The following is a 25,251-nucleotide window of genomic DNA, read 5'->3' as shown; positions in this document are numbered from 1 at the left end:
CTTACTCCACTGCAGACTCTGCCTGTATTCCTTCAGGGTATGTTTCCCTATTAGCTTGAGATAATTGAAAGAAGCACTTACCTACAGACCCAGCCATCCCCCTGCCAACTCTGGCTCTCTTTTCCGTTTATTTTGCCCCGAGGTCCTCTCTTGCTCCCCTCCATCCCTCCCGCTCCATGACCTTTATTGACATGAGCTCAGTTACTAAAAACTTTAAGTGGTATTCATGTATGTATGTGATGCTGTTTGAATTCTGTAAAATCAGCTTAAATTTAAAAAAATATTATTTCAGATACTGTTAATCTTGATCCAAGATATTTTGACTAAAAACTTTTTAATGAGGACACATTATTGTAGAAGCAAACAGTCATTATGTGGATTAGGTTTGTATGTTGCCTAAGAAATAGAAAGTACTAGAATATTTTTTATCATAATTGTGTGAGACCACAAGGAGCATGACCTGAATCACTACATTTGGATAATATGAGTACGTCATAAAATCACTATTTTTCTTTGTTATATGTTCATGTTCTAAACTAGATTACAGATAAAAAGAGATGAAAGAGATGAGTATACAGCACAAAAAAGAATGGAGAGAAATGAGGGGGAAGATGAAACTTTTAAAGGGCAGGGAGATTGGGATTGCAACATGGAAGCAATGGATAGGAGAGGCTGTGAGGAAAGATTAGAAGATACCGGAAGGAAAGGATGAAGAGATGGGTGAGTCTGGGCCAGACAGAAGCATAACTGGGCAGGGAGGTGGGGACAGGGTTGGAACAGGAGGCCTAAGGGGAATGAAGGAAAGGGAGATGAACAGGAAGGGAAGTGAAAGTGGCTCTGGGGCGCAGGGCTGCAGGGCCATAAAGCAAGGGGAGCCTCAGGTGGGTGCTTAAGTGCTTAACTGAAGTGTGGGGAGAGGCATCCGTGTTCCTTCTGATAGAATCCATGGTGTGGAGGTAAGCTTTATGCCTTTAGTTATTTTTGTGGGATATATACACACACACACATGTTATTGTATGTATGTATGTATGTATATATATATATATATATAATACATGCATCAGATTGGACCTAGTAATAGGCTGAAAAGCTTTGTTTTATGCTTAGAGGAATCATGTAATTTTTATAACATAAAAATGATGGTGAAATCACCATAAATATAAGTGTAAATACAAAATGCAAAGCTCCAACAAATAAGCTAGTAAATTCAGCTTTTAATTTGTATGAAAACTGTTAATTCTGTTTATTAAAGGGAAAATCCATCAACTTTCATTATTATTAAAACAGGGTAATCAGAAACAGAGAGGTAGAGAATATGATGATACCCGATATAAATGTAATTGATATGGAAAGTGTATACAGATTAGATCTTCGTTCAGTTTCTCTTAATCTTACCTTGTAAAAAGAGAAATACAAAGAAATATAGCACAAAGCCAGAAATGTTAATTTTGGTATGTCTACTAACACTGATTTTTCAGGAGAGACAAAAACGGGGAGTTTACTTGGAACTGATGTGGTAAAGCAGGTAGTAAATGACTTATTCCTAAAATCTTTTCCAAAGAGGTTGTTTGGGGGAAAAAAAAAAAAGTCATACTGGTTGTTAGGTGCTTGTGGGCTTCAAGTCAGGTATCTCTTCAGCAGACAGTGCATTCACAATGAACAGTCATGTTTTACAATATGGGGGGGAAAGGGTTCTTGAAAGAAAATGCCTAGTGTTTTTCCTTGTATAATCTTTTGATTTTAAGTAAGTATCAAGAATCTTCTTTTTCATATACTTGGTGTTGATGAAAGCACAAAGTATTAGGTTTGCTAATGCTCAGTATAAAGAGTTTAAAAACATTTAATCCAGGCTGACGTAACATGAAACAGGGAGTTCTTGTTTGTCAGGTACTGCTTGTATAACTTGGGTAGATTTATTTATGTCATATAATTAAGATGTTTTACAATAAAACTTATATACAAAACAAAATAGAGGGATAGTTAGAAAAGTACAGTGTAATTATGGTGCTCTATGGGAAGAAAAAAAAGGCCAGTGCAGGAACTGGTTAACCAGGAAGGCCTTCTGAAGCCGTTAAGAAACGATAGACATGAATTGGCTAAGAAAGCCCCTGAAGATCCTCTGGAGGGAGGATGAAATCCATCACGAAGAGTAACCCAGGAAGGAGCAGTCGTCAAAGTAGACCCCAGAGAAGCTAGTCCGACAGAAGTGTTCCCTCATTATGGGGAACGTGGTTCCAGAGGCCCAAGGAGCCCAGCAGATAAGCAAGGAGCTAGAGGAACTTAGATCTGCTCTGCCTATGACAAAAGTCATCACAGCACCCTGAGCAGGAGAATGCCTTTTTTGGTTTGTTTTCAAGGTTCATAATAAAGATTTTCCTAGTTTATTTTTTGAAAATTGTTATTTTAAAACGCATCTTTGTTTGTTTTTACAGTTGGGGATTATATACCGTGACATTAAGCTTGAGAATATTCTGCTTGATTCTAATGGCCACGTGATGCTGACAGATTTTGGTCTGAGTAAGGAGTTTGTGGCTGACGAAGTGAGTATTCTATTTTAATTTGAAGTTAGTAAAGCAGAATGTAAACAATGATGAAAATTGACTGTAGAAGGAGCATTTAATGGGATAGTACTAAACAAATTATGGACTTTTGTACAAGTTTGCAGAGGAACATTTTGATATGAATGACTGTAAGGTATTTAGTTTGAAATTAACATGGAAGCATCCTGTTAGAAGTAACCCTTTCATGGATGTATCAGAATTACAAAACCAAATTACACATTTAACTTTCTCTGTAAAATATGACTAAAATTTTTAAATAACCCTTTGGGCCTTTTAGGAGAATCCTAGCTTAGATAATAGCCAATGGAAAATTACAAAACGGGGACTTCCTTGGTGGTCCAGTTGTTAAGACCCCTGCTTCCAGTGCAGGGGATGTGGTTTGATCCCTGTTGTGGGAACTGAGAGGCGCGTGCCTGCACCGTGGCCAAAACAGAGGATCACAGAACAAGCAGCGCGGCGCACATGTTACAGAACAGAGCACGCGCGGCGCACATGTTACAGAACAGAGCACGCTCGGCGCATATGTTACAGAACAGAGCACGCGCGGCGCACATGTTACAGAACAGAGCACGCTCGGCGCACACGTTACAGAACAGAGCACGCGCGGCGCACATGTTACAGAACAAGCAGCGCGGCGCACATGCAGAGTGGGGAGGATCACAGAACAAGCCCGCGCGGCGCACATGCAGAGGGGGCCTGTCTTACGGCCCTTTAAGCTCATCTGACAAAAACAGCAAGGATCTACTTACTAGACCTAAGCTTTTAATAAACTTGCTGGGCTGTTTTGCCCATACAAATTAAAATGTAATAACTGATGGACAGATTTTAAATATGGAGGACTCTGCATTTTCAGTATTGGTTAAAACTCATCACAGATTTATTTACTAACATTTAAAATTATACATTTTTAGTTGTAATTAAATACTATTTATGTAGCAATTATAAATTAAAAGTACGTTTTATACTACTAGTCTTTCAAGAGAGCTAAGTAAACTTGAATGCCAGTTCTTTTCTGTCCAAGAAACTCTGTTATAATATACGCAATTATAGTAAAATTTTTGTAGTAAAGGACTTTGTGTTGTGAAATACATTCTTGGATTCTAGATTAGGTGTATCCATTTCTGATTGTTTACTTTTTAGAATATTTCCAAAACAGTCTTAGGTGAATTAGATAAGTACTAAAAGTATGAAAACAAAGGATCCCAGTTTTTTTTTTAATCATATCTATCTCATTCAATCACTTATGAATAAATTTTTCTTGACCTCCTCTACTATGCTAGGTATTGGATAATACAGTGACAGATTAAGGGGAAATGGTCTCTACCTTCATGAACTTGAGGATATAACAATATATTCATTATCTTTGATAGGAAAATCATAGTTATAAAGCAGATGAGATGAACTTTTGGGGAATTTACTTCAAAGTTTCGTTTATCAAATTTTTCTTGTTTAAAATTTTAGAAGCAACTTAAAAAAAGTGACGGATGAAATATGTTCATGGTTGTTTCCTCACTAAACCCTGCTGCTGCTGCTAAGTCGCTTCAGTCGTGTCCGACTCTGTGCGACCCCATAGACGGCAGCCCACCAGGCTCCCCTACAAGTAAAAGAAAAGGAGTGAATTGGGTGTGCATGCAGAAGGGAGAGAGGATCACTGAAATGGAAACCTGACGGATCAGTGGTGCTTTCAGAGAAGGGTCTGACTCAGAAAGGGGAAATCTTGGGGGGGGGGAAACAAACAAACCAAGAACCTCAGTTAAGTCCTGTTAGGAGGCCAGAAGGGGGAGTTCTAAACAAAGACCAAGGGGAAGGAGGAGATGCGTCTGTTTTCTTAGCAAGAACTCAGCCAGTGAAAGGCTCATGATCCAGCCAGTGAAAAGCTATGGACACTGGTTCGCCGTAGCCCTCAAAACTGCCTTTTCCCTCAATTAACACGGTCTGTTCTACACTCTCCCTGAGGATTTTCTTGTGGCTCACTAGAGATGTGGATCCCAAATTGCAGTTCTTTGTTGATTCCCAATAAACCCTCTTTTGTAGAAGAAAAAAATGTGGGAGGAGGCGGGAGGAAAACAGCAACCAGATTCTGGGAAGTGGACAGCAGAAACACTAGTCGTCATCAGTTTCCACCCCTGAGGCATCTGAGTCCTAAGCCAGCGACAAGGAGAAGCCCCAAAGCAGGCTGATCTGCACCTCTAGCCCCCAGAAAGGCTCAGGGATTAGTCCTCATCACAGGCGTGCAGGACACAAGAGGATCTATTGTAAGAAACAGATACCTCCCCTCCAAGACCCCGTGTCTGCACTACTGCACAGAAAGCCTTGCCCTCCTGATCCTCGTGGAGAGCTGTGAAGGCTAAACAGGCAGACTGTGGACTCGGGGACAAGGGCCACGGGGGAGGGCGAGGACACCGGCGACTCCAGGAGGCAGCTGGAGGACGGACCCTCACCGTGGGACTGCTGTGGCCTCTGCTGCCCCCGCACTCTGAGACAAGAGTGGGCAGGACCCCTCTCTTGGAACAGCAGTCTGCAGGTGCTGGCGCCTGGGGTTCTGCCCGTGAGGTGGTCCGCCCAGACCTCCTGAGTGACACCTGAGGCTTGACCGCAGTCTCGGCCACAGAAGCATGTTCCAGACGGTGTCGCACTTTGTCTTTCTGTTTTGGTTTCGGTGTTTGTCTTAGTTTGCTCTGTCCTACCGTATATTCAGAAACATTCTGAGAAGGGCTCTGGTGACTTCAGTAGACCAGCAGAGGATCCTGGCATGTGAAGACAGAGGACCCCCCTCTCCCCGCACAGAGAGATCTGGTGATCACTCTTTCCTCTCTCCGTGGAACCGTTCATGTATTTACTCATTCACTCCATCTATTTGTGGAGAGCCTTCTATCTGCTAGTCTTCAGGCTAGGCTCTGGTGACACAACGATGAAAGTGAATCCTGTGTTTCTGGACATGTGCTTCTGCGCTTCTGGTCATTTAGCAGATGGCAGAAACAGACTTGGCCCTTTTTGTTAGAAACCAAAGCAAAAATAAAAATCAAGCATGATCAGAGTTACTGGGCTTTAATACAGATGAGTCAGAGCTGCTGAGTAACTGAATCAGCTGTGTCACTTTTCACAAGGGAGGCTATGTTTTTTGCTGGACGTGTCAACAGCTACTCCTCAAGGGAATGAAGGGAATTCTTACTGGATGTCAGTGTTTGAAGCTTTGGTTGTTTAGGTCCAAAAATGAAATAATGGGATTCAGTCTGAGGTGGAGAAGTAATTTATGGATTCTCTGGTTATTCACCAATTGCAGCCTAGCTGCATTTTGTGTAGTTATGTGTTATTGTCTTTTCCCCTCAGACGACCAGCTTACTCTTGCTCTTAGCTGAAGAGGACGATACCACTGTGCTAGGCTTTAGGTTTAATTCTCAGGGCTCAAGGAGGAAGCTTCTTTTTCTGAGTCCCCTAAACCTCAATCGAACGAGCCTATTAAAACTCGATGTAATGACCCTGTGTTGTCCTGATTTCACCTGCATCTGCTCAGCAGGTTTCCCTGTCTGGACCTTTTACACCTCGACAACATTCCCATCCAGCGATTTCTGTTTCAGTTAGCTAGCATTCCTTTTTGGTTTCATGTGTCAGCCTGACATGTCAAAGTACCATCTTTCTTGGAATGAGCTGTTCTGTGTGTTCCTCTGCTACCTCCTTGGTTTTCAGCGTAAGCTTCACTTTGAAGGGTTTCCTCCTTGGTTGACAGTTTACAGAGAGGTTATGCATCTTTGTCTCTGACTGATCCCTCTCCTTTTCTCCCTTTTTCTTCTTCCACTTGGACGGTTCCCATCACCATTTAAGCCTAGTCTCTCCTGTCTTAAGTTTTTAAAAGGGAGAGGACTGAGTGGTAAACGGCGAACAGTCCCAGAATCGCACATTCCCTTTCAGCTCTGGTCTTGTGTTTTCCTTTGTCAGTATTTGTACAAACGCCTGCCTGTCACTCACTCCCTAACCTACTCCAGTGTGACTTGCACCTCCCACCAGTTGACTGACTCTGTTCTTGCCTCGGCCGGTGCTGACCTGCACTCTGGGTATTGTCGAGTCCTCAGCTGACTTGACTGCCTGGTGGTGTGGAGCTGGACATCGCCTCTCAGCCTGGCCGCTGCAACTCTGCGCTCCCCGCCTTGCTTCCTCAGTATGCATGACCTCCCGCTGGCGTGTCTCCCCTAACTCTCTCCTAGATCGGGTAAGCTCAGCATTTCTAAAACTGAATCACCATTGCCCTACCCAAACCTACTTCTCTTTTGGTTTATCACAGTTTCATGTATTACAAATTCTGCTCTCACTGGACCTAGGAAATGTATTTTTCTGTTTAATTTTCAGGATTTTACTTTGTTTGACAAGTCTTTTTATTTCTTGATTTTATTTATTTTTGATTGGAAGATAATTGCTTTACAAAATTGTATTGGTTTCTGCCATACATCAACATGAGTCAGCCGTAGGAATTCTCATGTCCCTCCCTCTGGAACCTCCCTCCCACCTCCCACCCAGGAAGTTATTTTTTCGACATGTTTGAAGTTTCTTTTCGTGGCGTGCTACTGACTTGTCTGTATAGTTGTTTTCTGTTCGTTGCTGGCTGCACCGTGTGGCGTGGGGGGTCTTAATTCCCCCACCAGGGATTGAATCCTCTGCAGTGGTAGCACCAAGTGTTAAACACTGGACTGCTGGGGAATCCTTCTGTGTTTATTAATTTAATATTCAACAAGTATTTGGTGAGTACTGCTGTGTGCCAGGCATTGTGCTGGACTCTGGAAGTACAGTAGTGAACATAACAAATTCCTGCCCTCGTGAGCCTAGATTTTAGAGGTATTCATCACTACGTCATATAATTATTTCTAGATTGCAGGTTGCTAACTAAATTGCATAGTGGATAAAATTGATTTATTTTAGAAGCCTTAACAATATTTCATATGATAATGAACAATTTACAAACTTGGTTCTTTTACTGATATGTTTTCTCAACACAGAATTTGATAAATCCCTTGAAAATCTGAAAAAAAAAAGATATTTCTAAATATCTGCATGTTAATATATGCTTATCATAGGATTTTTTTAAGGATGCAGTTCAGCAAACATTTTTCCAGTTCTTACTATGAGTCAGCCTGCTAGGTAGTGAATACATGGTTTTTAACATTGAAGACTTTAAAGGCATTTTTCTAAAAAGGGCATCTGTTCTTACCTGTTTATAACAAAATAATGTCAAGGCAATATATTCATGTGTATTAATTACACTATACTTAAATATGGTATATGCATTCTATGTTTTCATAATTTAATATTGAGCATTTGAAAGATTCACAACAGATTATTAACATGAATCCTCAGGTAGATAAATAAAACCGGAAGAAAAATGACATCCTGACATTTAAAACAGAAGTATCTAAGTTAATTATAACTCACTACCATGGTAGCTGGACATGGAACAACAGACTGGTTCCAAATAGGAAAAGGCTGTATACTGTCACCCTGCTTATTTAACTTATATGCAGAGTACATCATGAGAAACACTGGGCTGGAAGAAGCACAAGCTGGAATCAAGATTTCCAGGAGAAATATCAATAACCTCAGATATACAGATCACTCCACCCTTAGAGCAGAAAGTGAAGAGGAACTAAAAAGCCTCTTGATGAAAGTGAAAGAGGAGAGTGAAAAAGTTGGCTTAAAGCTCAACATTCAGAAAACTAAGATCATGGCATCTGGTCCCATCACTTCATGGGAAATAGATGGGGGAACAGTGGAAACAGTGTCAGACTTTATTTTTTTGGGCTCCAAAATCACTGCAGATGGTGACTGCAGCCATTAAATTAAAAGAGTATTTACTCAGCCATTAAAAAGAATACATTTGAATCAGTTCTAATGAGGTGGATGAAACTGGAGCCTATTATACAGAGTGAAGTAAGCCAGAAGGAAAAACATAAATACAGTATACTAACGCATATATATGGAATTTAGAAATATGGTAACAATAACCCGGTGTACGAGACAGCAAAAGAGACACTGATATATAGAACAGTCTTATGGACTCTGTGGGAGAGGGAGAGGGTGGGAAGATTTGGGAGAATGACATTGAAACATGTAAAATACCATGTAAGAAACGAGTTGCCAGTCCAGGTTCGATGCACGATACTGGATGCTTGGGACTAGTGCACTGGGACGACCCAGAGGGATGGTATGGGGAGGGAGGAGGGAGGAGGGTTCAGGATGGGGAACACATGTATACCTGTGGCGGATTCATTTTGATATTTGGCAAAACTAATACAATTATGTAAAGATTAAAAATAAAATAAAATTTAAAAAAAAAAAGAAAAAAAAGAAAAGACGCTTACTCCTTGGAAGGAAAGTTATGACCAACCTAGATAGCATATTCAAAAGCAGAGACATGACTTTGCCAACAAAGGTTCATCTAGTCAAGGCTATGGTTTTTCCTGTGGTCATGTATGGATGTGAGAGTTGGACTGTGAAGAAAGCTGAGTGCCGAAGAATTGATGCTTTTGAATTGTGGTGTTGGAGAAGACTTTTGAGAGTCCCTTGGACTGCAAGGAGATCCAACCAGTCCATTCTGAAGGAGATCAGCCCTGGGATTTCTTTGGAAAGAATGATGCTAAAGCTGAAACTTCAGTACTTTGGCCACCTCATGCGAAGAGTTGACTCATTGGAAAAGACTCTGATGCTGGGAGGGATTGGGGGCAAGAGGAGAAGGGGACGAGAGAGGATGAGATGGCTGGATGGCATCACTGACTCGATGGACGTGAGTCTGAGTGAACTCCGGGAGTTGGTGATGGACAGGGAGGCCTGGCGTGCTGCGGTTCATGGGGTCACAAAGAGTCGGACACGACTGAGCAACTGAACTGAACTGAACCATGGTAGCTATTAAAAAGTTCTATAGATTTTTTTTTCTTTCCAGGAAATAGAAAAATGTAATCTTTGCCCAGTTCAGATAATGTTATTCATTAATTAATTCTTTGAACATAGAAGAGGCATTTTTAGTGTGGTGGAAAGAGTGCATATTGCAGTCCAAGGATCTTTCTCGGGCTCTGCTTCCCGGCTCTGTCATGTCGGGTCAGTCACTAGCCCCCCTCAGTCTTCATTTCTTCGTCTATAAAATAGTATTTGTCATATGTAATGTATATGGTTTTCATCTGGACACAGTGAGGTAATGCTCATGGAAATACTTTCCAAAGTGTAAACCACGATATAAATACCAGTTTCCACTTAAAGAGGCACGTACGTATTTAGATTTCCGATTACTGTGAGCAAAATCAAAACATACGAATGAGAATTGTACATTATTCTCCCTCAATATCCTTATTTGTAGCAAAGTTTTAAATGACCTCTTTCTCTGATAAGCACCTAGTTAATTATATCACTTTCGGAATTCTGCTGTTACACTGTGCGGATCCCGGGATGCCTGGATGAGGTTCAGGGTTCATCAGGAGCTGCTCTGCGTGAGGGGCAGACGGGCAGCTCCCCAGGCACCGTGCAGATCCCGGGATGCCTGGGTGAGGTTCAGGGCTCATCAGGGGCCACTCTGCGTGAGGGGCAGACGGGCAGCTCCCCAGGCGGAATTTAGTGTCCCCTCCCGACGGGCCTGCAGTGGCGTCCAGCCATGACTCCTTCCCTCTGTGTGTGCTCCCAAGGAGCCTGTTAAGTCTCTGTCAGTGAGTCCTGTAGTCATTTGCCAACCTCTGTGACTCTTGGATAATTTTAGTTATTTTAAGGTAAATATTGAGATGGATGTGCTGGGAAAATAGGAGACCTATAAACCAGAGTGTTCTTGTGGCCCCAGTGTTTCCTCTGGTCAAACAATAGTACACAGTATTCAGATACGAAAATGCAAGCTTTAGCTCTGTGAAGGTTTTTTACAGGTTTGTAAAGCAAACCTTTGTAAAGGTTTTTTTCCATCAGATGTCAGAGCAGGTCCCCTGCCCTCAGATGGGAGAAGGGGGAGGGAGACACAGATGGCTTTTTCCTCAGGTGTCTGCCTCACAGGTCCCTTAATAACTTTTTTTACGGTGGAAATTTATTGGCTCAGGTAAGATTTATTCACAGTACTATTTCTTATCTTAAGGCAGGTTCAGTGCACAGCTTGAGTAGACAGGTTTTGTGTAAAATTACATCACAGGGCTAGTGGGGACAACATTTGAGTTGAGATTCTTTTCAGAGAAACTTCTATTGTATATTCTGTTTGTTCAAACTGTGTTGAAACATGCTTCCCTGGTGACTCAAATGGTACACTGCCTGCAGTGCAGGAGACCTGGGTCCCATCCCTACTCTTCATTTACTTGAAAACTAGTCAAATTATTATCCTATATTAGTATAGGATATATTAATCTATAGATATAACATATATATATATATATATATATATATATAAGTTATTTTCATCTATTTTCTAAATGTCAGGGACTTTCAAACCCCTAAGGGGAATTTAGCAAAAGACACCCTGGAATATTAACATTGCATAAATGTGATTAATAAATATTTGTATTTTTCAAATTTCATTAAAAAAATTTTATACTATATAATATTTAAAATGTAATAAAAATACAGAAGATGATACAGCAGAATCTGTGCACCAACTATTCACATATGCAGTTATGGACATTTTTAATATATATATATTTTTTTCCCACTCACTCAGCAAGTATTGATTGAAGATCTTCTGAGATCCAGGCACTGTTCTATCTAGGTGTTGGAATCCAGCAAATTAGCAAAATAGGCAAAAACTTCTCCCTTAGGGAGGCAGATGACAACAAGTAGACAAGTAGAATATGTATGGATGCGTTAAATAGTGGTAAGTTACAGGAGGACAAGTGCAGCAGGAGAAGCAGGAAGGAGCAGGGTGAGCGGAGCCTGGCCTTTTAAATCAGGTGAAGCAGGAGCGGCCTCGCCGAGAAGGCGGCAGTGGAGCCAGAGGGGAAGGAAGTGGGAACGTGAGCTATATCAATATCCAGGAAAGAGGTCTCCAGGTAATGGGATCAGCCAGTGGTAAGACCCTCAGGTGGGTATATGCCTGGGTTGTTTGTGAACAGGAGGAGGTGTGTGTGGGTGTGTCGAGTGAGTGAGGAAAGAGTCGTGGGAAAGGAGGACATGGGACGGTCATCTGGAGGAAGGGCTGTGGCTGTGCAGGTCTTGCCTGGCACGGGGGCCTGTTGTAAGGACTGTGGCTCCTCCCAGTGAAGCACGTGTCACTGGGAGCTTTAAGTGGAAGATGACATGGCCTGAGTTCTCTAAGAAAGGTAATTCTGTTTGCCAAGCATGATAATCCTGTGGTGGGACAAGTCCCTAGAAACATGGAGATCAGTTAGGAAGCTGTTGCATTAACCCCAGCAAGAGATGGCATTGATTTAGACCATAGGGTAGCAGAGTAGGTTGTATGATGTAGTCAGATTTTACAGTCTAGTTTGATACTAGTGCTGAGATTTCTTGATGGCCTGGAAGTAGGGTATGTGAGAGCAGGAAGAATCTAAGGTCGTGCCAGGGTTTTTGGCCAGAATCACTGGAAGGGTGAAGCTGCCATCAGCTGATACACCGATGAAGACTTCCCTGGTAGCTCAGCTGGTGAAGAATCCGCCTGCAATGTAGGAGACCCCAGTTCGATTCCTGGGTCAGGAAGATCTGCTGGAAAAGAGATAGGCTACCCACTCCAGTATTCTGGCCTGGAGAATCCCATGGACTGTGTAGTCCATGGGGTCACAAAGAGTTGGACGTGACTGAGTGACTTTCACTGCCGGGGTCCAGCCCCGGTGGATCCAGGGAATTCGAAGCGGGGACGGCGTTGGCGAGGATCAGGAAACAACTGCTTAATTAAACGTTAATTAAGGATATAAAGAGTAATAGAATGAGGATAGCTCAGTGAGGAAATTCAGTGGAGAAAAGAGGCTGAATAATTCAGCCAGAAGGTAAGAGAAAGAACGACATGGTGAGACCAAGTTTCTGTGAACAAGGCCCGCACTTTATTTTCCAAAGTAGTTTTTATACCTTAAGTTATGCATAGAGGACAGTGGGGGAAAGGGTAGAGTCATGCAGTAAGCCAGGCTTTCTTCCTGCAAACTTATCATATGCAAAAGTTTAGGTGATTTGCATCATCTTCTGGCCCGGAGGCCTTTTCCTCTAAAGGTGATTATTCTAAAGTCAGGCGCCAGCCTCCAAAAAGTATTAAAGTTGCATTCCTACAGAGCAAAGGTGTGGTGGGCTATAACAAGAAAAAGAATTAACTCAAGGGTCCCAGGTTACAAACATTAAAGCTACTATTTACACCAATTATATTAATCAATACACTGCCAGGGACACAGCAGGTAAGGGATATGGAGACTTAGCAGCAAATATTGGCCTAACAAGTGAAAATCCCTTCACCAATACAATTTCTAATCAATCTTGACTGCTCAAAGGAATCTGTATTTAGACAGTTTAGAACATCTCATGCCTCTCACAGTTTGGAGGCTCTGAGCAATCACATGTGGCCGGAAAAACCTATTCAGGCAGGCTAGAGGACTTCCAAGGGAGTTTGTAGGTTGAAACACTGTCAACACCCAGGAATTATTAACTGGAGCTGTAAGCTAACTCTTTTTTCAGAGAGAGGTAGTGGGGGACAGGTGAAAGCACAAAGCAGAAAGTAGGCAGACTCTGGTTTTGGGGGTAGATTGCTCGAGAATTTCCAGGGAGACTCCTGAGGCTTGATCCCGCCTTTGCGTATGTCAAGCCTCCTTCCTCATGACCTTTGCCAGGGGCAGAGCTCGCTCCCCGCATTTCACTTTCAATATGCCGATGGAGAGGTGTTGGGTGGGTAGAGTGCAGTTGAACCAGCTGAGTCTGAGATGTCTGTTAGACCTACAGAGATGTTTAATAGACAGTAGGGCATATGATGGAGAAGGAAATGGCAACCCACTTCAGTATTCTTGCCTGGAGAATCTCATGGACAGAGGAGCCTGGTGGGCTACAGTCCATGGGGTCACAAGAGTCAGACACGACTTAGCGACTAAACCACCACCACCACCACCAGGGCATATGAATCTGGAATTTGGGAGAGAAGTCTCATCTAAAGATATGAATTTGGGATTTGGCAATATATAAGTAGTATTTAGAATCATGAAAAGAATGAGAATGCCTATAGTGTCAGTATAAATAGAAAAGAAAACAACAAAGGTTTAAACTCTGAGCTGTTGCATCGTTAAGAGAGTCATAAGTGCAAGAGGAATGAGCAAAGAAGACGGAGAAAAAGGGACGAGGAGTTTGGGAAGAAAACAGGCATGTGCATTGTCTCAGAAGCTAAGTGAAAAAGTGTTTCAGGGATGAAAATGACCATCCAGATCAAATCCTGTTGTTAGATCAAGTGAGACAGAACTGAAAATGGAACACTGGCTCAGTTTAAACCCAAGGTGGGAGAGGCTGGGAGTAGACATATTGTCAGCCACAAATGTGGGAAAAAGTTTTTTAAAAACCACACTTAGCAGAACAGGTACAGGCAAAGAGTGGCTGGTGACTGAATTGAAGCTGGTTTAGCGCCCTCACTTTGTATAATGTGTTACACCTATAAACAGTATGTACTAGTAGCTTGTGTTTCTAAAGTGTGCATAAAAGGCATGTCGCATTGTGAATTGTTTTTACTTGACTTGTTTTTAAAATTTATACAAGTTGATAAATAAGGATCTGTTTCATATATTTTAGCTGCTGTGTAATGTTCTTTTATATGAATTATCTAGTTATTTATCCGCTCTGCCTCTGAGACAAGTTTAGGTTTCTGTGTGTTCTCTAACACAGTGTTGCAGTGATTTTCTAATGTTACTGGTTTGTTGGAGTCCTTTAACTATTCTAACTACTCATCCTCGATAATTATGTATTTTGTGAATTTCTTTCAAAGTTTTTACTTGTCTTCAACTGTGGTTAATGATGTTTTTGCCATTATCAGATTTGACATTTTAATATAATCAAATTTACCCATCTCTTAAGATTTACATGTTTTGAATCTTTAAAAAGGTTTTAAATTGTGACAAAATACACATAACATAAAAATTACCATCTTACAGAAAGAGAAATATAAATATCATATACTGACATATATGGAATCTTGGAGACGGCAATGGCACCCCACTCCAGTACTCTTGCTTGGAAAATCCCATGGACGGAGGAGCCTGGTAGGCTGCAGTCCATGGGGTCTCGAAGAGTCGGACATGACTGAGCGACTTCCCTTTCATTTTTCACTTTCATGCACTGGAGAAGGAAATGGCAACCCACTCCAGTGTTCTTGCCTGGAGAATCCCAGGGATTGGGGAGCCTGGTGGGCTGGCGTCTATGGGGTCGCACAGAGTCGGACACGACTAAAGCCACTTAGTAGTAGTAGTAGTAGTAGTAGTAGTATATGGAATCTAAAAAGATGGCACTGATGAATTTATTTTCAGGGCAGCAGTGGAGAAACAGACATAGAGAACAGACCTACGGACATGGGAGGAGGGAGTAACGTGGAAATGTACGGGCCCGTGTGTGAAACAGATGGAATGGGAACCTGCTGTACGACTCCGGGAGCTCAGGCTGCAGGCTGGGGCAGGAGAAGATGGGAGGGGGTCCGGGAGGGAGGGGACATGGGTGTGCCTGTGGCTGATTCTTGTTGAGGTCTGACAGAACACCACAGAATCCTGTAAAGCAATTATCCTCCAATTTAAAAATTTTAAAAATATTGCCATCTTAACCACTTGTAAGTGTACAGGTCAGTGTGTTGACTGTTCACATTTTATGCAACAGATCCCTAGAACTTTTTCAGCTTGCAGAACTGAATTCTGTACCCATTGAACAACTCCCTGTTTTCCCCTCCTCCTAATCTCCAACAGCCACCACCATTCGTCTTTCTCTCTCTATGAGTTTGACTATTTTAGATGCCTGATAAAAGTGGGATCATTCAGTATTTCTCTTTTGTGACTAGCTGACTTCAGTTAGGGTAGTGTCCTCAGTGTTCATCCATGTTGTGGCGTGTGACAGAATTTCCTTCCTTGTTAAGACTGAATAATATGTCATTCTATGTATGTACCATGTTTTGCTTATCCATTCATCCTCTGATGGACACAAGTCGCTTCCACTCACTGGCTGTTGTGGGGAACTCTGCAGTGCACGTGGTGTGCAGGTGTCTCACTGACCTCGTGCTCTCGGTTCCTCTGCATGTGTGCCCAGACGTGGAGTGCTGGCTCTTGTAACGGTTCTATTTTCAGTCTTTTGAGGACCCTGCATACTGTTTTCCATTGCAGCTGCACCGTTTTGCATTCCTATCCGCAGCGCACAAGGGTCCAGCTTCTCCACGTTCTCACCTGTACTTATTTCTGCATTTTCATCCTGGCACTCCTCATGAATATGAAGAGATATCTCATTGTAGATTTAATGTATTTCTGTAATAGTGGCATCTTTACATATGCTCTTAGCCATTTGTATATCATCATTGAATGAATGTCTGTTGAAGTCCTTTGCCTACTTTTTAATCAGATTTATTTACTTTTTTGTTGTTGAGTTGTCAGAGTTATTTATATATTCTGGATATTAACACCCTATCAGATACATGATCTGCAGATTTTTTCTCCTATTCCGCAGGTTGTCGTTTCTACTTTGCTTGTTTCCTTTGATGCGAGGAGGTTTCCTGTTTTAACGTCAGCCCAGTTTGTCTGTTTTTGCCTTTGCTGCTTGTGCTTTTGATGTCAGATCCAGGAAATCACTGCCGCACCCAACGTCATGAGGCCTTGCCTCTGTTTTCTTCTAGGAGCTTTATAATTTTAGGTTTTACATTTTGATCTTAAATTCATTTTGAGTTAGTTTTTGTATCTAGATTGAGGGAGGACCCAACTTCCTTTTTCTGTGTTTATGAACACCCAGCTTGCCCAGCATCATTTGTTGAAGAGACTGTCCTTTTCCCATAGGCATCCTTGCCAAGATCATTTGACCATGTGCCTAGAGATTTATTTCTGAGCTCTCTCTTCTGTTCCATTGGTCTGTATGTTTGTCTTTATTTAAGTCAAAAATGCTTTGATTGCTGTAGTTTTGTAATGTGTTTTGAAATCAAGAAGTATGAGACCTCCAAGTTTGTTCCTTCTTTTTCAAGATTGTTTTGGCTTTTAAGGGTCCTCTGAGATTACATATGAATTTTAAGATTTTTTAAATATTAATATTTAATATTTAAATCTTAATATTTCTGCAAAAATGTTATTGGGATTTTGATGGGGATTATGTTGACTCTATAGATCTGGGTACTGTGGATATTTTAACAACATTGTCTTCCAGTCTGCCAGGATGAAGTATCTTTCCATTTATTTGTGTCTTTTTACATTTCTTTCATAATGTTTTGTAATTTTAATGGTCCAAGTCTTTTGACCCCTTGGTCAAGTTAATTTCTAAGTATTTTATTCTTTTAGATGCTCATTATAATGAGATCCCCTCCAGTTGCCTTTTGGAAAACTTCATTGTTAGTACATAGAAACATAACTGATTTCTGTGTGTTGATCTTTGTACACTGTAATATTGCTGGCTTCTCTTATTCTAATGGGATTTTTGTGTGTGCACTCTTTAGGGTTTTTTCCATATAAGATCATATTATCCGGAAGCAGATACAGTTCTACTTCTTCCTTTCCAATTTAGATGTCTTTTATTTCTTTTTCTTGCCTGACTGCTCTGGGTCAGACTTTAGGTGCTGTGTTGAATAGAAGTGCTGAGAGGAAGCAGCCTTGCCTTGTTTCCGATCTGAGAGGAAAGCCTTCGGGTTTTCACCGTTGAGTGTGATGTTTGCTGTGGGCTCTTAACGTGGCTTTGTTATGTTGAAGTGGTTTCGTTCTATTCCTGGCGTGTTGTTAGTGGGTTTTTTTTTTTAATCATGAAGGGTTATTGAATTTTGTCAAATACTTTTTCTGTATCAGTTGAGATGATCGTGCGGTTTTTGTCCTTCCTTCTGTTAATGTGGTGTATTACATGGATTGATTTTTGAATCTTGAACCATTCTTGCATTCTAAGATCTTACTTGATAATGGTGTATAATCCTTTTTATGTGCTGCTGAATTCAGTTTGCTAGCACTTTGTTGAGTTTATATCAGTTTCCATCAGAAATATTGGACTATAATTTTCTTTTTTTTTTTTTGGTAGTATCTTTCTCTGGCTTTGGTTTCAGGGTAATGCTTAACTCATAAAATTAGTTTGAAAGTGTTGTTTTCAGTTTTTTTAGGGAAAGTGTGAGGAGGAATGATCCCAGTACTCTTCTAGATGTTTTTTAAGAATTGCCCAATTAAGCCATCTTGTGGGTGGCTGTGCTTTTCTTTGTTGGGAGATTTTTGACTCAGTGTCCTTACTGATTATGGGTCTGTTCAAATTTTCTATTTCTTCATATTTCAGTACTGGTAGATTGTATGTTTCTATAAATTTATCCATTCTAAAATTATTCAACTTATTGATATATGATTTAGTTTCTCCTAAGGCCTTCTCTTTAATTTCTGACTTTAGCTGAATCTTCTCTCATTTTTTCTTAATCTGAGAGTTTGTCAGTTTGTTGATATGTTCAGAAAACTAACTCTAAAAAAGTTTTGTTAATTTTTTTGTTGTTCTTCTGTTTCATTTATTTCTGCTTTAGTCTTTGTTATTATTTTTTCCTTCTGCTAACTTGTGGTTCAGTTTGTTCTTTTCCTAGTTCCTTTGGGTTTAAAATTAGGCCGATGATTTCTTTGAATCTTTCAAAATGAAACATATTCCTGTCTCAATGCACTAAGATATTATCTGTTTTCTTTTAGTTAGTTCAGTCGCTCAGTCGTGTCGGACTCTTCGCGACCCCATGAATCTCAGCACACCAGGCCTCCCTGTCCATCACCAACTCCCAGAGTTCACGTAGACGCACGTCCATCGAGTCAGTGATGCCATCCAGCCATCTCATCCTCTCTCGTCCCCTTCTCCTCCTGCCCCCAATCCCTCCCAGCATCAGAGTCTTTTCCAGTGAGTCAACTCTTTGCATGAGGTGGCCAAAGTACTGGAGTTTCAGCTTTAGCATCATTCTTTCCAAAGAAATCCCAGGGCTGATCTCCTTCAGAATGGACTGGTTGGATCTCCTTGCAGTCCAAGGGACTCTCAAGAGTCTTCTCCAGCACCACAGTTCAAAAGCATCAATTCTTCGGCACTCAGCCTTCTTCACAGTCCAACTCTCACATCCATACATGACCACTGGAAAAACCATAGCCTTGACTAGACGGACCTTTGTTGGCAAAGTCATGTCTCTGCTTTTGAATACGCTGTCTAGGTTGGTCATAACTTTCCTTCCAAGGAGTAAGTGTATTTTAATTTAATGGCTGCAGTCACCATCTGCAGTAATTTTGGAGCCCCCAAAAATAAAGTCTGACACTGTTTCCACTGTTTCCCCATCTATTTGCCATCAAGTGATGGGACTGGATGCCATGATCTTTGTTTTCTGAATGTTGAGCTTTAAGCCAACTTTTTCACTCTCCACTTTCACTCTCATCAAGAGGCTTTTTAGTTCCTCTTCACTTTCTGCCCTAAGTGTGGTGTCATCTGCATGTCTGAGTTTATTGATATTTCTCCCGGCAATCTTGATTCCAGTTTGTGTTTCTTCCAGTCCAGCGTTTCTCATGATGTATTCTGCATATAATTAAATAAGCAGGGTGACAATATACAGCCTTGACGTATTCCTTTTCCTATTTGGAACCAGTCTGTTGTTCCATGTCCAGTTCTAACTGTTGCTTCCTGACCTGCATACAGATTTCTCAAGAGGCAGGTCAGGTGGTCTGGTATTCCCATCTCTTGAAGAATTTTCTACAGTTTATTGTGATCCACACAGTCAAAGGCTTTGGCATAGTCAATAAAGCAGAAATAGATGTTTTTCTGGAACTCTCTTGCTTTTTCCATGATCCAGCGGATATTGGCAATTTGATCTCTGGTTCCTCTGCCTTTTCTAAAACCAGCTCAAACATCAGGAAGTTCACGGTTCACGTATTGCTGAAGCGTGTCATGGAGAGTTTTGAGTATTACCTTCCTAGCATGTGAGGTGAGTGCAGTTGTGCAGTAGTTTGAGCATTCTTTGGCATTGCTTTTCTTTGGATTGGAATGAAAACTGACCTTTTCCAGTCCTGTGGCCACTGCTGAGTTTTCCAAATTTGCTGGCATATTGAGTGCAGCCATTTCACAGCATCATCTTTCAGGATTTGAAATAGCTTACCTGGAATTCCATCACCTCCACTAGCTTTGTTCATAGTGATGCTTTCTAAGGCCCTCTTGACTTCACATTCCAGGATGTCTGGCTCTAGGTCAGTGATCACACCATCATGATTATCTGGGTCATGAAGATCTTTTTTTACAGGTCTTCTGTGTATTCTTGCCACCTCTTTTTACATGTATTAGATTTTCTTTTTTTTTTTTTAATTATTTAGTTTATTTGGAGGCTAATTCCTTTACAGTATTGTAGTGGTTTTTTCCATACATTGACATGAATCAGCCATGGGTGTACATGTGTTCCCCATCCTGAACCCCCTTCCCACCTCCCTCCCCATCCCATCCCTCAGGGTCATCACAGTGCACCAGCCCTGAGCACCCTGTCTCATGCATCAAACCTGGACTGGCTATCTGTTTCACATATGAAAATATACATGTTTCAACGCTACCCTCTCAAATCATCCCACCGTTGTCTTCTCCCACGGAGTCCAAAAGACTGTTCTTTACATTTGTGTCTATTTTGCTGTCTCTCATATAGGGTCATCATTACCATCTTTCTATATTCCATATATATGCGTTAGTATATCAGCCCTGGGATTTCTTTGGAAGGAATGATGCTAAAGCTGAAACTCCAGTACTCTGGCCACCTCATGCGAAGAGTTGACTCATTCGAAAAGACTCTGATACTGGGAGGGATTGGGGGCAAGAGGACAAGGGGACGACAGAGGATGAGATGGCTGGATGGCATCATTGACTCAATGGACGTGAGTCTGAGTGAACTCCGGGAGTTGGTGATGGACAGGAAGGCCTGGCATGCTGCGATTCATGGGGTCGCAAAGAGTCGAACACGACTGAGCGACTGATCTAATCTGATACTGTATTGGTGTTTATCTTTCTGACTTATTTCACTGTGTATAATACATTCCAGTTTCATCCACCTCATTAGAACTGATTCAAATGCATTATTTTTAATGGCTGAGTAATAGTCCATTATGTATATGTACTACAACTTTCTTATCAGTTTGTCTGATGTTGGACAACTGGGTTGCTTCCATGTCCTGGCTTTTGTAAACAGTGCTGCAATGAACACTGGCGTACACATTTCTCTTTCAATTCCGGTTTCCTTGGGGTGTATGCCCAGCAGTGGGATTGCTGGGTTGTATGGCAGTTCTATTTCTAGTTTTTTAAGGAATCTCCACACTGGTCTCCATAGTGGCTGTGCTAGTTTGCACTCCCACCAACAGTGTAAGAGGGTTCCCTTTTCTCCTTACCCTCTCCAGCATTTATTGTTTGTAGACTTTTTGATAGCAGCCATTCTGACAGGCGTGAGATGGTACCTCATTGCGGTTTTGATTTGCATTTCTCTGATAATCAGTGATGTTGAGCATCTTTTCATATGTTTCTTAGCCATCTGTATGTTTTCTTTGGAGAAATGTCTGTTTAGTTCTTTGGCCCATTTTTTTGATTGGGTCGTTTATTTTTCTGGAATTGAGCTGCAGGAGCTGCTTATATATTTTTGAGATTAATTCTTTGTCTGTTGCTTCATTTGCTATTATTTTCTCCCATTCTGAAGGCTGTCTTTTCACCTTGCTTATACTTTCCTTCGTTGTGCAAAAGCTTTTAAGTTTAATTAGGTCCCATTTGTTTATTTTTGCTTTTATTTCCATTACTCTGGGAGGTGGATCATAGAGTATCCTCCTGTGATTTATGTCAAAAAGTGTTTTGCCTATGTTTTCCTCTAGGAGTTTTATAGTTTCTGGTCTTACGTTTAAATCTTTATTCCATTTTGAGTTTACTTTTGTGTATGGTGTTAGAAAGTGTTCTAGTTTCATTCTTTTACAAGTGGTTGACCAGTTTTCCCAGCACCACTTGTTAAAGAGATTGTCTTTTCTCCATTGTATATTCTTGCCTCCTTTGTCAAACATAAGGTGTCCATAGGTGCGTGGATTTATCACTGGGCTTTCTATTTTGTTCCATTGATCTGTATTTCTGTCTTTGTGCCAGTACCGTACTGTCTTGATCACTGTAGCTTTGTAGTATAGCCTGAAGTCAGGCAGGTAGATTCCTCCAGCTCCATTCTTCTTTCTCAAGATTGCTTTGGCTATCTGAGGTTTTTTGTATTTCCATACAAATTGTGAAATTATTTGTTCTAGTTCTCTGAAAAGTAGTGTTGGTAGCTTGATAGGGATTGCATTGAATCTATAGATTGCTTTGGGTAGTATACTCGTTTTCACTATATTGATTCTTCCGATCCATGAACATGGTATATTTCTCCATCTATTTGTGTCCTCAGATTTCTTTCATCAGTGTTTTATAGTTTTCTATATATCAGATCAGATCAGTTGCTCAGTCGTGTCTGACTCTTTGCGACCCCATGAATCGCAGCACGCCAGGCCTCCCTGTCCATCACCAACTCCTGGAGTTCACTCAGACTCACGTCCATCGAGGCAGTGATGCCATCCAGCCATCTCATCCTCTGTTGTGCCCTTCTCCTCTTGCCCCCAATCCCTCCCAGCATCAGAGTCTTTGCCAATGAGTCAACTTTTTGCATGAGGTGGCCAAAGTACTGGAGTTTCAGCTTTAGCATCATTCCTTCCAAAGAACACCCAGGGCTGATCTCCTTTAGAATGGACTAGTTGGATCTCCTTGCAGTCCAAGGGACTCTCAAGAGTCTTCTCCAACACCACAGTTCAAAAGCATCAATTCTTCAGCGCTCAGCCTTCTTCACAGTCCAACTCTCACATCCATACATGACCACAGGAAAAACCATAGCCTTGACTAGACGGACCTTTGTTGGCAAAGTCATGTCTCTGCTTTTGAATATGCTGTCTAGGTTGGTCATAACTTTCCTTCCAAGGAGTAAGCATCTTTTAATTTCATGGCTGTAGTCACCATCTGCAGTGATTTTGGAGCCCAGAAAAATAAAGTCTGACACTGTTTCCACTGTTTCCCCATCTATTTCCCATGAAGTGGTGGGACCAGATGCCATGATCTTTGTTTTCTGAATGTTGAGCTTTAAGCCAACTTTTTCACTCTCCACTTTCACCTTCATCAAGAGGCTTTTTAGTTCCTCTTTACTTTCTGCCCTAAGGGTGGTGTCATCTGCATATCTGAGGTTATTGATATTTCTCCCAGCAATCTTGATTCCAGCTTGTGCGTCTTCCAGTCCAGTGTTTCTCATGATGTACTCTGCATATAAGTTAAATAAACAGGGTGACAATATACAGCCTTGATGTACTCCTTTTCCTATTTGGAACCAGTCTGTTGTTCCATGTCCAGTTCTAACTGTTGCTTCCTGACCTGCATACAAATTTCTCAAGAGGCAGGTCAGGTGGTCTGGTATTCCCATCTCTTGAAGAATTTTCCACAGTTTATTGTTATCCACACAGTCAAAGGCTTTGGCATAGTCAATAAAGCAGAAATAGATGTTTTTCTGGAACTGTCTTGCCTTTTCTATGATCCAGCGGACGTTGGCAATTTGATCTCTGGTTCCTCTGCCTTTTCTAAAACCAGCTTGAACATCAGGAAGTTCACGGTTCACATATTGCTGAAGCCTGGCTTGGAGAATTTTGAGCATGACTTTACTAGCATGTGAGATGAGTGCAATTGTGCGGTAGTTTGAGCGTTCTTTGGCATTGCCTTTCTTTGGGATTGGAATGAAAACTGACCTTTTGCAGTCTGTGGCTACTGCTGAGTTTTCCAAATTTGCTGGCATATTGAGTGCAGCACTTTCACAGCATCATCTTTCAGGATTTGAAATAGCTCAGCTGGAATTCCATCACCTCCACTAGCTTTGTTCGTAGTGATGCTTTCTAAGGCCCACTTGACTTCACATTCCAGGATGTCTGGCTCTAGGTCAGTGATCACACCATCCTGATTATCTGGGTCGTGAAGATCTTTTTTGTACAGTTCTTCTGTGTATTCTTGCCATCTCTTCTTAATATCTTCTGCTTCTGTTAGGTCCATACCATTTCTGTCCTTTATTGAGCCCATCTTTGCATGAAATATTCCTTTGGTATCTCTGATTTTCTTGAAGAGATCTCTAGTCTTTCCCATTCTGTTGTTTTCCTCTATTTCTTTGCATTGATCGCTGAGGAAGGCTTTCTTATCTCTTCTTGCTATTCTTTGGAACTCTGCATTCAGATGTTTATATCTTTCCTTTTCTCCTTTGCTTTTCACTTCTCTTCTTTTCACAGCTATTTGTAAGGCCTCCCCAGACAGCCATTTTGCTGTTTTGCATTTCTTTTCCATGGGGATGGTCTTGATCCCTTTCTCCTGTACAGTGTCACGAACCTCATTCCATAGTTCATCAGGCACTCTATCTATCAGATCTAGGTCCTTAAATCTATTTCTCACTTCCACTGTATAATCATAAGGGATTTGATTTAGGTCATACCTGAATGGTCTAGTGGCTTTCCCTACTTTCTTCAATTTAAGTTTGAATTTGGCAATAAGGAGTTCATGATCTGAGCCACAGTCAGCTCCTGGTGTTGTTTTTGCTGACTGTATAGAGCTTCTCGATCTTTGGCTGCAAAGAATATAATCAGTCTGATTTCGGTGTTGAACATCTGGTGATGTCCATGTATAGAGTCTTCTCTTGTGTTGTTGGAAAAGGGTGTTTGCTATGACCAGTGCATTTTCTTGGCAAAACTCTATTAGTCTTTGCCCTGCTTCATTCTGTATTCCAAGGCCAAATTTGCCTGTTACTCCAGGTGTTTCTTGACTTCCTACTTTTGCATTCCAGTCCCCTATAATGAAAAGGACATGTATTTTGGGTGTGCTTCAGTTCATGTGATTGCAAAGAGTCAGACACAACTGAGCGACTGAACTGAAGTGATGTAACATTCTAAATCCTTTATTGTTATTTCAACAATATTCACAGATCTCCTGGAGTAGATTTCAAGAAACCACTTTCTTTGCTTGTCTATTAAGAAACAATTCACCATCTGTTAAAATACTATAAAATTGCAGCAGTGTAGTCACATCTTCTTCTTCTTCCCAACAGGAGACTGTTTTGTCTACATTGAAAATTTCTTGTTTTTGTAGACACCTTCATTATTATGTTAGCTAGATCTTCTGGATAAACTGCTGCAACTTTTGTATCAACACTTGGCTGCTACAGCTTCTTTCCTTAAACCTCCTGAGCCAGCCTTTGCTAGCCCCACTTTTCTTTTGCAGCTTCCTTGCCTCTCTCAGGGCGTCATAGAATTGAAGAGTTAGGACTTGGCTCTGGAGTAGACTTTGCCTTTAGAGAGTGTTGTGTGTAGCTGGTCTGGTCTATCCCAACCTCTGAAACTTTCTCTATATCATCAATAAGACTATCCCGCTTTCTTATCATTTATGTGTTCCCTGGAGCAGCACTCTTAATTTCCTTCAAGAACTTTTCCTTTGCATTCACAACTTTTCCAACTATTTCATGCAAGAGGCCTGTGTTTTGACCTTCTAGGCCTTTGACATGCCTTCCTTGCAGAGCTTGATTATTTCTGGCTTTTCATTT

General features: G+C 41.3%; 1 protein-coding gene across 8 annotated transcripts in view; it reads left to right on the top strand.

Annotated features, from left to right (window-relative positions):
* RPS6KA5 (ribosomal protein S6 kinase A5) overlaps positions 1–25,251 on the top strand; it is a 217,030-nt gene that overhangs the window by 111,944 nt on the left and 79,835 nt on the right. For 7 of the 8 annotated variants that reach the window (XM_059890250.1, NM_001192023.1, XM_059890253.1 and 4 more), the window contains one exon: positions 2,433–2,540. The exons of the other annotated variant lie outside the window; for it this stretch is intronic. In XM_059890250.1, coding sequence (XP_059746233.1) covers positions 2,433–2,540 — 108 coding nt within the window. The remainder of the gene's footprint in view (positions 1–2,432; positions 2,541–25,251) is intronic. 8 annotated transcript variants of the gene reach the window in all.

Source organism: Bos taurus, chromosome 10 (assembly GCF_002263795.3).
Source record: "Bos taurus isolate L1 Dominette 01449 registration number 42190680 breed Hereford chromosome 10, ARS-UCD2.0, whole genome shotgun sequence".
Lineage (NCBI taxonomy): Eukaryota > Metazoa > Chordata > Mammalia > Artiodactyla > Bovidae > Bos > Bos taurus.
The sequence above is the reverse complement of the archived record's forward strand: the minus strand, read 5'-3'. Positions and strand labels throughout refer to the sequence as shown.